Source organism: Octopus bimaculoides, chromosome 20 (genome assembly GCF_046866305.1).
Source record: "Octopus bimaculoides isolate indiv1 chromosome 20, ASM4686630v1, whole genome shotgun sequence".
Lineage (NCBI taxonomy): Eukaryota > Metazoa > Mollusca > Cephalopoda > Octopoda > Octopodidae > Octopus > Octopus bimaculoides.
This window is the reverse complement of record NC_142947.1, coordinates 36,864,110-36,881,238: the sequence shown is the minus strand read 5'-3', so window position 1 is coordinate 36,881,238 and position 17,129 is coordinate 36,864,110. Positions and strand designations below refer to the sequence as shown.

At 38.8% G+C, this 17,129-nt stretch overlaps 1 protein-coding gene across 1 annotated transcript in view; it reads left to right on the top strand.

The window, feature by feature from the left end:
- Window positions 1–17,129, top strand: part of LOC106867941 (dynamin-1-like protein) — a 75,465-nt gene that overhangs the window by 39,960 nt on the left and 18,376 nt on the right. The window contains exons 4-9 of the mRNA XM_089338371.1: window positions 4,401–4,650; window positions 6,482–6,630; window positions 7,991–8,095; window positions 10,373–10,486; window positions 11,642–11,733; window positions 15,751–15,871. Of these exons, the coding sequence (XP_089194497.1) occupies window positions 4,401–4,650; window positions 6,482–6,630; window positions 7,991–8,095; window positions 10,373–10,486; window positions 11,642–11,733; window positions 15,751–15,871 (831 nt within the window). The remainder of the gene's footprint in view (window positions 1–4,400; window positions 4,651–6,481; window positions 6,631–7,990; window positions 8,096–10,372; window positions 10,487–11,641; window positions 11,734–15,750; window positions 15,872–17,129) is intronic.

Here is a 17,129-nt window from a genome sequence, read left to right as displayed (position 1 = left end):
TGCCACAGAACTGAAACAGACTGAAAAATTTGTTACTGAGGACCTGATTAAACCATATCTGCATGGAGGAACAAATATTGAATAAGATGATTGGTTTTAATAAAGAGCAGGTTGATACATATAAATCATGGTTTAGTCAATTAGAAATATATGCCAGACAAGATGTGAGTGACAGATGGTTAACTCTGCTTATATCATACAGAATGGTGACATCTGTGTGTCTAATAGAATTGACCAGAAGAACACGGTCATATGTCTAATTAAAGAATTATTGATGTTTACTCAGATTTAATTTGACATGAACTAGTTTTGGCTGATTCAATTTTACATTCCAATGCATATATAGATATTGATAAAACTTTGTGGAAAGACTTGGTTATCATAATCATTATTATTATTATTGTTGTTATTGTTATCCATGGCTTGCAAAATATCTCAAGAATTTTGTGTGGTAAGTAGCTTGCTTACCAACCACATGGTTCTGGGTTCAGTCCCACTGCGTGGCACCTTGGGCAAGTGTCTTCTACTATAGCCTTGGGCCGACCAAAGCCTTGTGAGTGGATTTGGTAGACGGAAACTGAAAGAAGCCTGTCATATATATGTATATATATATATGTATGTATGTTTGTGTGTCTGTGTTTGTCCCCCCCAACATCACTTGACAACCGATGCTGGTGTGTTTAAGTCCCCGTAACTTAGCGGTTCGGCAGAAGAGGCCAATAGAATAAGTACTAGGCTTACAAAGAATAAGTCCTGGGGTCGATTTTCTCGACTAAAGGCGGTGCTCCAGCATGGCCACAGTCAAATGACTGAAACAAATAAGAGTAAAAATGTTTCTTTGTTAATCATGGGGGTTTAGTTTAAAAAAGAGAAAGAAAAGAAAAAACCCCACAGTGATAAATGAATAGTCCCTCTGCACTTTGTAAATAGAACAAATGATTGGTCGATTGACACCAAACTTGCAGTCCACAGTTGTGAAGCTTCCAACATCATATATTTTCTTGATCATCTCTACCTTTTCCCATGGAGAATACACTCAGCTGCACTGTTTATTAAGATGAGGCACCTTCATATTTCTTGTTTGCTGGTCCTATGTTGGTAGGTGCTTGTATGTAAGTCTTGCAGCACAGTCATGTAAACATGAGTGATAGCCAGTACATTCTGGGTAGCTGAGTAATGTGAGTGGTGATCACTGGGGTATGAACTTGTGTTACAAGCAGAGTCTTCACCTGATTGCTAACCTGTGTTATCACAGAGGAATCTGTGATAAGCATAATCTGTGTTATCCCGGATCAGTGATAAATGAGGCTGCATGTACCGTACAGGAATTCTCTAATAGTGTTCACAGATCCCTAATATTACGGTTTCTGGAAAGCGCCAACCTTTTAGATAATCTACCAACATCTTTACAAAAGTGGTTATCATTTCTGTTTTACTAATTACAAATGGAATAATAGCATTCCTTGACTACCATAATGCTTTTAGTTCAATGGCTAAGCTGATGTTTATTCAAGCTTGTTCTGCACAACATTATATATAGATGCGTGTGTATGTATGTATGTATGTATATAGATGTGTGTGTGCACGTGTGTGCGTGTATGCGTGTGTGTGTGAGTATGTATGTGTTTGTATGTACATGTGTATGTATATACATGTATGTGAGTGCATGTGTGTGTATATATATATATGCGTGTGTATATGTGTGTGTGTGTGTGTGTGTGTGTGTGTGTGTATACATATTTAGTCATTATGTTGGTAATTAGTTCATTTTTATCTTTGTTGTGGAAAACAATACGTGGTGTGTGTACTCTTTGATGGTCTGTCTAGGTGTGAGAGTTTCTGTAGTATTTTCACTATTGTCATTTTCTAAACCTGGCGGAGATTCATTTGAGTATCATAGAGCCTTTTTTTGACGATGATGAAACTGAGTACCAAGGTGTCCCTAGATCAGCTTTTCTACATAATTGTATCTCCAAGTATGTTTCATCAGACCCTATGCAAGGACATTCTGATGCAATTTGTTCTAATGTTTCAGAAAGACACAAAAGAAAAAAAAGAAAATACAGGTCACACAGGTCACATTTGTCATTGTTTTCTTTTATTCTTTTACTGGTTTCAGCCCTTTGGCTGTGGCCATACTGGAGCACTGCCTTGAAGGGTTGAAGTCAAACAAATCAACCCCAGGACATTCTTTTTTAAAGCTTAGTACTTATTCTATCATTCTCTTTTGATGAACTGCTAAGTTATGGGAATGTAAATGCATCAACACCAGTTGTCAAACAGTGATGGACACACACACACACACACACACACACACACACACACACACACACACACACATATACATGACGGGCTTCTTTCAGTTTCTGTCTACCAAATCCACTCAGAAGGCTTTGGTCGGCCTGAGGCTATAGTAGAAGACACTTGCGCAAGATGCCACGCAGTGAGACTGAACTTGGAACCATGTGGTAGCGAAGCAAGCTTCTTACCACACAGCTATGCCTGCACCTATTTTGTAGGGATTTTAAACTCTTTTTTTGTTTCAGTTATTAGACTGTTCTTTGAAGGGTTTAGTTGAATATGTCGGCCCCAATACTTTATTTTTGAGTCTGATGCTTATTCTATCAACCACTTTTGCTGAACTGCTAAGTTACAGGAATGTTAACAAATCACATATTCTTTTACTTGTGTCAGTCGTCTGACTGCGGCCATGCTGGAGCACTGCCTTTAGTTGAAGAAATCGACCCCAGGACTTATTTTATGTAAGTCTAATATTTATTCTATCGGTCTCTTTGACCGTACTGCTAAGTTACGGGGGCATAAACACACCAACATTGGTTGTCAAGCGATGGTGGGATGACAAACACAGACACACACACACACACATATATATATATATATATATATATATATATATATATACATATATATACGACGGGCTCCTTTCAATTTCCATCTACCAAATCCAATCACAAGGCTTTGGTCAAACTGAGGCTATAGTAGAAGATACTTGCCCAAGGTGCCACACAGTAGAACTGAACCCGGAACCATGTGGTTGGGAAGTAAGCTTCTTATCAGACAGCCCAATATTTTATCTTTTACTTGTGTCAGTCATTAGACTGCGACCATGCTGGAGCACTGCTTTGAAGAATTTTAGTCAAATAAATTGATCCCAGTACTTATCTTTTTAAGCTTTGTACTTATTGTATCAGTCGCTTTTGTCGAACTGCTAAGTTGCAGGAACGTACAAAAACCGACACCAGTTGTCAAGCACCAGTAATATTGTATATAATTGCAAAATCATAATTAAAGAATTAAGAAATCCTGTTGTAGTTTTAATTATTTATAAAGTAGTGAGCCGGCAGAATCATTAGTGTGCCAGACAAAATGCTTAGCAGCATTTTTTATGACTTTACATTCTGAGTTCAAATGCCACTGAAGTCAACTTTTCATTCCATCCTTTTGTGGTTAAGATAAGTACCAGTTGAGTGCTAGAGTTGATGTAATCACTTAGCCCCCCCCCCCCCACCAATTTCAGCTCTTCCGCCTATATTAGAAAGGATTATTATTATTATTATTATTATTGTTCTCCTGTCGTGAACCAGAATGGTAATTTGCATATTCACATTCAAATATGACAATGTATTAATTATATATGATATATTATGTAAATAGGTGCCAGTGTTCGATTGTTGTCAGAAGCTTGCTTCCGAACCACATGGGTTTGGGTTCAGTCCCACTGCTTGGCAACTTGAGCAAGTGGCCTCTACTATAGCCTCAGGCCGACCAACACTTTGTGAGTGGATTTGGTAAACAGAAACTGAAAGAAGCCTGTTTTATATATATATATACTATATATACATATAATATACATATATATATAAAAGTGCCCATGCAATGCCATGTAAAAGTACCCAGCACACTCTGAAGTGGTCAGTGTTACTGGAGTCTGGTGCAGCTTCCCCTTCCCCAGCTTCCCAGCTTTGGTCACATAAACCAACCCATGCTAGCATGGGCAATGGCTGTTAAATGATGATGATGATTATATATATGTATGTATTTAGGTGTGTGTGTGTGTGTGTCCTTTGTGTCTGTGTTTGACCACCCCCGTAATCGCTTGACAAACAGTGTTGCTGTGTTTATGTCCCCATAACTTGGTGGTTCGGCAAAATAGACCAACAGAATAAGTACTAGGCTTTTATAAAACAAGTCCTGAGGTCAATATGTCCAACAAAAACCCTTCAAAGTGGTGCCCCAGCATAGCCATAGTCAAATGACTGAAACAAGTAATGGATAAAACCAAGACATCATTTTGATTCTTATTGTTTCACTGTGTTTAAAACAATTTATAATAATATCTTTAATAATAATCTTGAAAAAATATTTCTGTTTCATTTCAGGGCATCTCACAGGATGCCATTCACTTAAGGATTTATTCTGCTAGTGTTGTTAATTTAACACTGGTCGACTTGCCAGGCATTACCAAAGTACCCGTAGGAGACCAACCCGAGGATATTGAGATGCAGATTAAAGAGATGTGTATGAAGTACATCAGCAACCCCAACTCGATAATTCTGTCAGTAACTGCTGCTAACACCGACATGGCTACCTCTGAATCATTGGCTCTTGCTCGGGAAGTTGATCCTGAAGGTGAGTGTTACAAAGGGAGATGTCTTCATTTTATGTAACTGTCTTGGGTGAGTGAGGCAGTAAATTGAGGGGAAGTAGATTGGTAAAGCACTGGATTACTGCCTTGCAGCCTCCTTTCCTTAGACTTCAAATATCAACAAGCTTGACTTTGCTTGACTAAAGGCAGTGCTCCAGAGAAACAGGTAAATTTGCCATGCCTGTATTTCTACCTGTGAAGGCAAGTGGCTTAGTGGTTAGGGCATTCAACTCACGATCATAAGGTTGTGAGTTCAGTTCTCAGTGATGTGTTGTGTCCTTGAGCAAAACACTTTATTTCACATTGTTCCAGTCCACTCAGCTGGTAAAAATGAGTTGTACCTGTATTTCAAAGGGCCAGCCTTGTCACACTGTGTCACGCTGAATATCCCTGAGAACTACATTAAGGATACACATGTTTGTGGAGTACTCAGCCACATGCACGTTAATTTCACGAGCAGGCTGCTCCTTTGATCAGATCAACTGGAACCCTTGGTGTTGTAACTGACTGATTGCCAGTTATTTCTACCTAGTAGGTTTACATACATTATGTCATACCTCAACACTGAGTTCCCTGTTGACAGGCCACTGATATTAAATGTTAAATGCTAATGGTATGCAAATTTACAACTCCACTTCTCTTAAGCTACTAAGTTTGATGTGTATATAACTATAGCTAGCTACTTGTTTCTTTGGGGTTGATCATGTGATGTAGACACCTCTAATGAGACCCCAATAAGGGTTGTAAATTGATTCAGACTGTTCACCAGTTTTTCACTCTACAGAGAAATAGGTAAATTTAACATATTTGCATATCTACTATGTAGATTTACACACAAAATAAATGCCATCAGTTACTCAAGCTCTTCTAAGGTTTTATAAAACCTTTCATTAAATGACATCGGAAAGTATAACAAACAGTTTGAGAGAGAAAGGAAGGTAACAGACTGAATGATGCATCTTTAATTATGTATCTAATGCTTGCCAGACAGAAATGTTATTGATTACAACTGATTATAAAGGACCTGTAAATTATTTCTTCTCATGTTAGCTTCTGTAAATGATTTCATTTTCTGCTGTTTTAATCTCCACACACATCACACCTAAGCTTATAACCAACAATTTTGTTTTTATAAAGTCTAAATGTCATATACATTAAAAGAGTTTGAGTCTCATGGCTGGCCGGTAACGTATTTTTCTGCAATGTATGGATAATTTATCCTGATCACGCTATTTATTAGCATTATCACGCGTTTGAGAATAAACAAATTTATTTCTGTATCTTTCAATACATCTCAATGCTTCTAAAACAAACTTTGTTTACTTTCATCGTAAATTAAAATCTTAATTACCATATTTGCTAGCATTTAAGACTCACCCCTATTTTACAAGTATGTTTTGTAACAAAACAAATTTAGTATCTTTCATCATACACTTACTGAAAGATGTTTAACCCTTTAGTACTTGGATTATTCTATCAATTGTAAAGCATATTTACTCTCATTGTTTTGAATTAATCGTGCATTATCTTGTAGTTGCGAGATTTTGAAGAAGTGATCGTATATTTTTAGAATGACATTGTAGAGTAGGTGTGAAAGGCTGGATATGGTTAGTTTGGGCATAAAATGGGTAGAATATCTGAGCCAAATGTGGCTGGTTTAAATGCTAAAGAGTTACAGTGAATTTGATGGGGAAAATGTATGATTCTGTGCCTGTAAATAGAATGCTAAGACAAAATACTGAAATGAATTATGAAATTATAAATTGTATTCTCAGTTGATAATTTTTTTTCCGTTTTATAATTCATTAATCATAGGTCGACGTACTTTGGCTGTAATTACTAAACTGGACCTTATGGATGCTGGTACTGATGCTATGGACGTACTCTGTGGACATGTGATACCTGTTAAGCTTGGTATTATTGGTGTAGTGAACAGGAGTCAAGCTGACCTCAATAACGAGAAGGTTGGTTTGTCTGGCTTAATTACCTCCCCCTATTTTGAGCATGCATGCGCGCACACACACACACACACACACACACACTCATGCAAAAATAGGCACAATCATGTATACATACTAATACATGCATACATATATGCAGCATTCATGAAAAAATAGTTTCATTAAAATTCCAGGACAATCTTCATACATACAGCCATATGCCACACATGCAGTCATGTACAACACCTATATACAGCTATGTGCATAACACAGACACACACACACACACACACATACATACATATATTTACACACACATATAAACAGACTTTAGGTTAATTAAAATATTTTTGTGACATATTTTAATTTCTAAAGGCTAATTCACTGCAGTTACTATAGTGCTTTCCCTTGGTGGATTCCCAGACACATGTTTCTGGCTCTTTAGCTTTCCAGGGGCAGATTCAAAGGGGAATAAAAATAGCAGTTGTGAATTTGCCTTTAAAAGTTAATATAAGCAGAAAATGGAGAAAATTCTTGATCAACAACCAAACTGACTACCATTGATTATTATATTTTTAAATACAAAACCTTAACATTTCTAACAGCCGTTTCTGCTTCCAGTGTCTGTTGGTGCATGTCCAGGGTTAACAAAGGTAATTCATACCGGTAGAGTAAAAGCGGATATTCCTTTTCCTTAGACAGTTATTCCAACCGCTAACTCTACTTATATATATATATATATATATCGTTGCTATTATGTTAAACTGTCGTGTGTCCAAATTTGGTCAAATGCGTTTTTTCCCAATATTTATTTTTGCTGGCAATAACCGGTACTTTTGGTCAAACTATTGTATCTCCAGCTGTGTCAGATACCAAGATATCAAAAAATGTCAGTGTAGTACAATGGTTTTGCTATGGAATGGTGTGTGTGTGTGTGTGTGTATACATACACACACACACACACACATATACATACATACATGCATATATACATATATATGCACACAATTCTGTCCTTTTGTATTCTAGAGCAGTCCTGGGCAAACTGCAGCTTTGTGAATGACCTGCCTAAATGAAAAATTACCTTAAATCTTATTTGCTAGTGTGACCTGTCTGATGGTGAGCCATGTCTGATGTGGCCTACTTCTTGAAAAAGGTCTGCCCATGCCTGTTCCAGAGAAATCTTTTGCTATGCTTTATTTCATTTGCTGTTGTGAAAATAATGGCTAATTTTACGACATGCATACACATGCATTAACACACATACACACACACACACACATTCATTCAATATTGGCTCATTATTACCACCACATATTAATATACAACATTGCTTTTAAGCATCTTTCTATAAAAAAATTATTTTTTTCCATTTTAATTTCAGAACATGGCAGATTGTCTTCGTGACGAAGCTTCTTTTCTCCAACGGAAATATCCCTCAATAGCCAACCGAAATGGTTCTATGCATCTTGCAAAGACCCTCAACAGAGTAAGTTAACAACTTTTCTTTTTGTCTTACAAACAGTTAGCAGATAGTCTGCTAACCTGACTGAAGTTATCTCTCTATTTGTTTGCCTGTCTATATAGATAGATATGTTGTATATCTATCAATCTATATATATATACATTTTAAGATCCTTAACAGAATGAAAAGTCAACCATGTAAATTTAATTTTTGTGTGTATTATATTTGCCACAAAGAAATAGAATCTGAAAATCTTGTTGAAATTGTCATGTGATTTCGTAAACTCTCTTATTTTCCATGACATAGAATTACTAGTAAGAGGCACTAAGTCTCCAGTCAGTATCAGTAGATTATTGATGAATGTCTGGTATCAGATCATCTTTGGTTACCCACTTTGTTGCTGTCACTCCTGGTTTTGCCACCAAAAGAGCTGGTTCTGCTGGCATGGTTGGTGGGAATCTTCCAAGATAACCCAGCAAACTGAAATGGTCGTTGCATTTACAATTCAGAACCCAAGCTATCCACTAAATAACTCTTTGACTTTAGGAAAAATTCAATCATCTATTCCAGCCACTTATTCTTATTTAGGTGAGGCAGGTCTCGTCAATTTAATCAGACCCTCCTTGTCTGGTGTGATTATACATATATATACATATGTACATGTTAGGGAGGGATCCAGCCATAGAAACTGATTCAAAGCAGACATATGTATGTATGTAGGTACACATCATCATCATTTAACGTCCATTTCCCATGCTGGCACAGGGGTTAGACAATTTGACAGGAGCTGGAAAGGCTGTGGATGCACAAGGCTCCATTGTCTGTTTTGGGAAGGTTATTACAGCTGGATGCCCTCCCTAACACCAACCAGTGCTTTTTTCTTGGCACCATATATGAGGTGATATCAAAAGGCTCCTGGACTAGTTATATTTTGTAAAAAATGACTTATTTACCTAAGTTTTTACATCATCTCCTTCAAAATAGTCACTTTGTGCAGCAATACACTGGTCCTAGCGTTCTTGCCACTTTTGGAATCTGGCCTTGAAGTCGTTTTCCGTAAGTGAGTCAAGGACCTTCTGCGATTTGTTCTGGATCTTGACAACTGTGTTAAAATGGCAAGCTTTGAGCTGTATCTTTATTTTGGGGAAGACATTGCAGTCCACAGGTGCTAAATCTGGTGAATATGGCAGGTGCAGAAGCGATACTATATTTTTGGCGAGAAACTCATGAGTGAGGAAAGCTCGTGACAGGGGTGCATTGTCATTGTGAAGAATCTAATTCTTTGCTCTCCACAGATCCGGTAGCTTTTGCTGAATATCCTCCCTCAAATGCTTCAAAACGTCACAGTAGAACTCTCAGTAGTCTGGCCCTGGGGGACGAATTCTCTGCACAATACCACGTTTCTGGGGTGGACGCTCGTGGCAGGTTTTCCAGATTGCTCATCGCCTTCCTGGGATATTCTTCTGCTTTTGAAGCATCTGTGCCACTTGACCCATTGCCTCGTTGCCGTAAGCTTGCCAAAGCATGCTCAGTGTCTCTGTCTATGACAAAATTGCAGATCACAACATGCAATTGATCACAAAAACATAAATTTCACAACTTGCAAAGTAAGCACAGTGATTTCATTTGACACACTGCCTTATGAAGGTCACTGCTAGCTCTTACTCCAGATGCAACTGTTTGCTGCCATCTGTTGGCATGCTACAGAACTATTCCAGGAACTTTTAGATACCACTTTGTGTGTGTATGTATGTATGTATATATATATATATATATGTGTTATTTCTTTACTACCCACAAGGGGCTACACACAGAGGGGACAAACAAGGACAGACAAACGGATTAAGTCGATTACATCGACCCCAGTGCGTAACTGGTACTTATTTAATCGACCCCGAAAGGATGAAAGGCAAAGTTGACCTCGGCGGAATTTAAACTCAGAACGTAGCGGCAGACGAAATACCGCTAAGCATTTCGCCCGGCATGCTAACGTTTCTGCCAGCTCGCCGCCGTATGTATATATATATATGTGTGTGTGTGTGTGTGTGTGTGTGTGTATAGGTGTTTCTGTGTGTTTTTGTGTATAAGGTATTTTCAAACATCTAAATAGGATCAATCTTACCTGATTTTGTGCACATTTTAACTAAGTGGACCAACTGGTATTGAACTAAACCGTCTAATAATGAGTGACAAACACTACAGACTGCATTGATTTATGGAGATGATATATTAAACTAACCTGATTTGTAGACCAGATTTGCAATGTGACTTTTCTTCTAATGCTTATTAATTCTTTTCTAGTTACTTATGCACCATATTCGAGATTGCTTACCAGAATTGAAAACCAGGGTTAATGTCCTAATTGCTCAGTTCCAGAGTTTATTGAATTCATTCGGAGAACCAGTGGAAGATAAAGTAAGGACACGGAATTCTTTATGAAAATATCGCTTCATTCAATATCTCTATCATTTCTTTTACTTGTTTCACTTGTTGGATTGCAGCCATGCTGGAGCACAGCCTTGTAGGGTTTTAGTGGAAGGGATTGCCCCCCCCCCCCCACCACTCCAATACTTCATTTTAAAATCTGGTACATATTTCTGTTGGTCTCTTTTGCTGAATCACTAATATATGGGGACATAAACAAACCAGTACCAGTTGTCAAGTGGTGTGGTGGGGACACACTGTATATGCATATACATGACAAGCTTCCACACAGTTTCTATCAAATTCACTCACAAGACATTGGTGGCATGGGGGCTATAGGTAGAAGACGCTTAGATTAAATAAAAGGCTAAGCAGCTAATTGTAGTTGATGTAATTGACTATTTCCTCCACATAAACTTTGTCCTTGTACACCATCATTCATTTATCATCCTGGCATGGGTTGGATGGTTTGACAAGAGCTGGTGAACCAGAAGACTGCAATTAACTCTCAATGTCTGCTTTGATGCAGTTTTTACGGCTGGATGTTCTCCCTAACACCAACCATTTTACAGAATGTACTAAATGCTTTTGGCACTGGCACTAGTGAGGTGATGAAGTATCTTGCAAGACGAGACCCTTCAACTGAAGGATGTGTAGTTAGAAATCATTATTTTTAAGATTGTGTATGTATTGTTATTTTTAATTATTCCTCATCATTTAACGTCCGTTTTTCCATGCTGGCATGGGTTGGACGGTTTGACAGAAACCAACAAGTTGCAGGACTGCGTCAAGCTCCAGTGTTGTCTTTGGCATAAGTGGATGCCCTTCCTAACACCAACTACTTTACAGTGTGTACTGGGTGCTTTTTTCGTGTCACCGACACTAGTGAAGTCGTCATGTAGCCTGCAAGATATAAAAAGGAAAGGGAAAGAACTTCTACGACTAAGTGGAATTATTTGGGAGGAGAAAGTGGAGCGGGGTAGCTTGGGGTAGCTTTGTACTAGGTGTTGAAAGGCTAAAGTATGAATTAAAGTCAGATAGTATTTTTACCTCTATTTCATATGTATGTATGTCTATATGTAATCGTACATATCTATGTTTATGAAGCATTTTCTGTCTTCAAATACGTTTTGTTGATCATTTTAGGGCCAATTACTACTGCAAATCATCACCAGGTTTGCTTCTGCTTATTGTAATACAATTGAAGGGACAGCTAAAAATATTGAAACCACAGAATTGTAAGTTGGATTTTTGAAAAGAAAAAAAATGTCTTATAGAAAATATATCGTGTTTATATTTGCAAGATGTTAATCCATGCTCAGCTGTGTTCACCACTTGCTGCATTTCCCTCTAACTCCATTTCTGTCCATGTGCTACTCTCCATCACATTTCTATGAACTTCTTACCAACTCATACCGCTTCTCTTATATTCATCTTCTTGTGGCTTGAGGTTGTGCTCTGACGCACCTTCACCCTATCTTTATTTTCCAACTGGGATAATCATATATCTTTCTAGAGTATGACTCCTGTTCCTCTCTCTTTTACTCTTTTACTTGTTTCAGTCATTTGACTGCGGCCATGCTGGAGCACCGCCTTTAGTCGAGAAAATCGACCCCAGGACTTATTCTTTGGAAGCCTAGTACTTATACTATCGGTCTCTTTTGCCAAACCGCTAAGTTACGGGGACGTAAACACACCTGCATCGGTTGTCAAGCGATGGTGGGTGGGGGGGGGGGACAAACACACACACATATACATACACACACACACACACACACACACATATATATATATATATATATATATATATATATATACATGCACACATATATACGACGGGCTTCTTTCAGTTTCCATCTACCAAATCCACTCACAAGGCTTTGGTCGACCCGAGGCTATAGTAGAAGACACTTGCCCAAGGTGCCACGCAGTGGGACTGAACCCAGGACCATGTGGTTGGTAAGCAAGCTACTTACCACACAGCCACTCCTGCGCCTCTGTCTATCATACTTCAACCTCTCTACACCTGGCATAGAGCTGCTACCTCCGTTAACCCAGGTTAACCCTATCGAAATTTTGAAGATAGTTATAGAAATAGGGATAATGAACATACAGATGCACCCAGTTAACCTTTATTGCAGTAACTAAACCAAATACAATGGTTAAATACATACAAGTACTATTTTGCTTTCAGTTAACCTTTATTGCAGTAGATAAACGAAATACAAAATGTCCTCAAACGAGGACAGTGTGTTAAAATGGGTTAATACTACTCTCCACCCAGTTGAGCAGGACCTTGTCTTGTGAGTTACTTGGTAACTTCTCATTTAAAACAAAACATCCAAGTACTCTTTATAAAGTGGTTAGCATTAGGAGGGGCGTCCAACAGTAGAAACCATACTAAAGTAGGCTTGGAGTTTGCAGCAGTCCTCTAGCTCACCTCGTATTGAACCATCCATTCTAGTGTAAAAAAACATACAGTAAATGGTGATGATGATGATGATAGTTTCTCTTCGAACCTTATTGTAGTTGGAATCTTATCATCATCATTTAATGTCCAGTTTTCCACACTGGCATAGGTCGGATGGTTTGGCCAGAGCTGGCAGGCCAGGGAGCTGCACCAGATTCCAGTCTGATTTGACATGGTTTCTATGACTGGATATCCTTCCTAACACTAACCACATTAAAGTGTGCTGAGTGCTTTTTATGTGACACCAGCACAGGTCTCTTGCAGGCCAATATTCTTCACCAGGAGATGCAGTCTTAATACTTCTGCCGTGGAGGACGGGTCTTTTTGAGTACAGCAAGGCGCCTTTCAAATTTATATTACCTTTATCAAATCATTTTCAAAGTAAGAGATGTGAACTATCTTACATGATTTCTGTCTGTAAGTCCTAACCTCTGTTAAAAGATGATCTGGGAACAAGAGGTCTTATATTATCAGTGTGACGATTAGACGCAGCTGTCATGCTAAGGGAAGTAACTCAGTAGTGTGGTTGATGGTGCTGGCTGTGACAACATTGAGGGTGATAATGGTAAATATTGAGAGATGAAAGTATTGTGTTGGTTAAAGATACAAGGTAAAAAAAAAAAAAACTAAAACGAAACTAATGACTCAACATAGATGTATAATCATGTATAATGGTGTGGAGCGTTCGCGCACACACACACACGCTGTATTTTTTAACATATGCAAGTTTTTTTTGTTGTATTAATAACAATTGGTCGTATATGAGGTGGTATCAAAACATTCTTGGACTAGTTCTGTAGCCAACGGATGGCAGTACACAGTTGCATGTACAGTGAGAGCTAGCAGTGATTTTCACGAGGCAGTGTGCTGAGTTATGTCACGGTGTTTACTTCAGGCATTGTGAAATTTGTGTTTTTGTGATCACGTGTATGCTGTTGGCTCCAACTTCCTATCTATGACAAAAATGGCAGACAAGAGCCAATCTAAAATTCTGTATTAAACTTGGGAAGTCTGCTACAGAAAGATTGAGCATGCTTCAGCAAGCTTATGACAACCAGGTGATGGATCGATCATACACAACGTTTCAAGTGGCATGGTCTCACAATGGCTCCACAGCTCAGTGAAGAGCATGCTTGTCCTTTTTTTTTTTTTCAGCATCCGTGGTATTGTGCATAGAGAATTCGTCTCCCCAGGGTTAGACCATTAGTCAAGAGTTCATCTGCAATGTTTTGAAGCATTTGAGGGAGGACATTCGGTTAATGGTGACCAGATCTGTGGGGCACAGTGAGTTGGATTCTTCGCGACATTTGCACTCGGTCACTAAACTTGCCTCATGTAGGAGTTTCTCACCAAAAACAACATAATATCGCTTCTGCATCCACCCTATTCACCAGATTTAGCATCTGCTGAATTCCGTCTCTTCCTCAAGATGAAAATGCAGCTCAAAGGATGCTGTTTTAACAAGATCAAGAGCGAATCGCAGAAGGTCCTTGACTCACAGAGAACAACTTCCAGGATACATTCCAAATGTGGCATGACACTGGGACCAATGTATTGCTGTGCAAGGTGACTATTTCAAAAGAGATGATGTTAAAACTTAGGTAATTAAGTTATTTTTTATTAAATGTAATTAGTCTGGGAACTTTTTGATGCCACCCTGTAAACTACTCTCTGCATGATATGCATATACAAGATCATTTAACTTTTAATGTATCTGCATTTTATTTGTTTGCCAGAAATTTTCTCTTCAAGTTAAGAATGCACGTTAGAAATGCATGCACATTATATACTGCAAAATATTGTGTGCACGTGTGTGTGTGTAAATACTTCCATGTATGTCTTCATTGTTGAGTTTCTGTTTCTATGCTGGCATGGGTTGGACGTTATGACAGGATCCAATGAGCCATGAAGTTGACAACAGGGAAGTAAGAGAGAAGTAGCTTGAGGAGGAGGAGGAGGAGGAGGGGACAAGCAGCAACACAGGAGGTGTGGATAGCAGCAGTATCAAAATAGGAGAGGTGTTAAAGATGAGGTGTGGTGGGCCTAAGATGTAGCTCACTGGGGAGGGAGATATAACTGGAGGTACAGGAATGGGAGTGGTCAGTAGTAAATAGTATGGGAAGAGATGACATTGGGAATGAGGCATGGGGTTTAAAAGGAAGTGGTTTCAGATGGAGGAGGAGGAGGTGACTGGTAGTGTAAAAGGGGTGGCAATGAAATGTGTGTTGATTCTGTTCTGAAATTATTGCAGCAGCTGAGAAGTGCCATAGGTAGAAGAGGGATGAAGGAATGGATGTTAGGAAGATGAGGTATGGGGGAATGCTTTATATGGGCAGATTAGGTGCAGGACCCAGTATATACAAGCATAAGCATATTACTATTAGGATTTCATTTTTGCTGTGATGGACTGATTTTGAGCTGAGTGTGTCGCCAAACGTCTCAATGCTTTGTCATCTTCTGTGTGAGGGTCAACATCTTGAGATCAGCTTTCACATCTTCCTGGATTCCTCTCTTTCACAACTTCCATCTGCTTTAAGTGATTGGGACTTCTCTCCTAAGACTACACATTCAGTGCTACCAAGTTGGACCCTTGCAAGCATGGGAAAGTGGATGTTAAATGATGATGATAGACAGGGTGTGAGGAGTATTTGAGGATGCTTGATTATCAGTGTATTGATCCCAAAATTTTACCATCCATCACCATCATAATAAAAAAAACTGCTTGCTTTTGTTCTCTCTCTCTCTCTCTCTCTCTCTCTCATTTAACCGCTTATTTCATTTGCAGATGTGGTGGTGCAAGGATTTGTTATATTTTCCATGAGACCTTTGGTCGCACTTTAGAATCAGTTGACCCTCTTGGTGGTCTTACCACACTGGATGTACTCACTGCCATTAGGAATGCCACTGTAAGTACATAACTCTTTTGTTTCTTTAAATAGCAAACAACAGCCAAAACAGCATTAGCTATCATTAAACTGAAACCATTTGAGTAACTTGGGCTATTGTGATAGCTTTTCATCATCATTACTTTTAACATTAATTTTCCATGCTGGCATGGATTGGATGATCCAACAGGAGCTGGTGAGTCAGGGCACTGCACCAAGTACCAATGTCTGCCCTGGCATGGTTTCTATAGTTGGATGCCCTTCTTAACATCAACCAATTTACGGTGTGTACAGGGTGCTTTTTATGTGGCACCAGCTCCAGTGAGGTCACCTAGTAACTCCTAAAACAAAACCCCTTAATAAGGGAATGTAGTATTGAGGGAGGTGGCTTTATGCCAGATGATGAGTCTAAGCAAAAATATAGTACCGAGGACTTACTACTCCCACTACTCCTGCTCTTGAAGATTTCGCTGGATGGGGTACCAGTCCATCACAAGTACCCAACTGGTATTATTACTCACTTCCAGTTAGGTGGACTGAAGAAGTGCAAAAGGAACTGCTCTGCTCAAGGACATGAAGCCTTCCTGTCAGGAAACTGAACCCACAAGTCACAACCATGAGCACAATACCTTAACGACTGGGCTAAGTGGATTATGGAGGGGGTTCCTTGAGGTATATAATATATCGTCATTTAATGTCTGTTTTCAGTGCTGGCATGGGTTGGGTGGTTTGACCAGAACTGCCAAGCTCCAGTTTGATTTTAGTTTGGTTTCTATAACTGGATGCCCTTCCTAATGCCAGCCACTTTACAGAGTGTGCTAGGTTTTTTTGTATGGCACTGCACAAGTGCTTTTACATGGAACTGGCACAAGTGCTTTTTATGTGGCACCAGCACATGACTCTTGCAGACCAACCCTGTTCACCAAGAGGACTGGCCTTTACACTTTTGCTGTAGAGTACGGGTCTTCTTGAGTATAGCTAAGGCACCAGGCATATCTCATCTGGAAGGTTCAGCACCCTGAGGTTGGCCTTCAGTACTTCAAGGATATATGAATATATTTCAAGGATTCTCCAAGAATAAAAAGGTGGGGAAATACTAGTGTAGAGCATATAACTTTACAATAGAACAAAATTTCAAACAATAAATAGAACTTTAAAACCTTAATACATATAAGTGGGGTACATGTATATATTCCATCGTTTTTAAATTACAGTCAATTGATTCTGTTTTAATATTGCTCATTTTGCCAAAGGTTTATTGCTTTATATGTGATGCTAA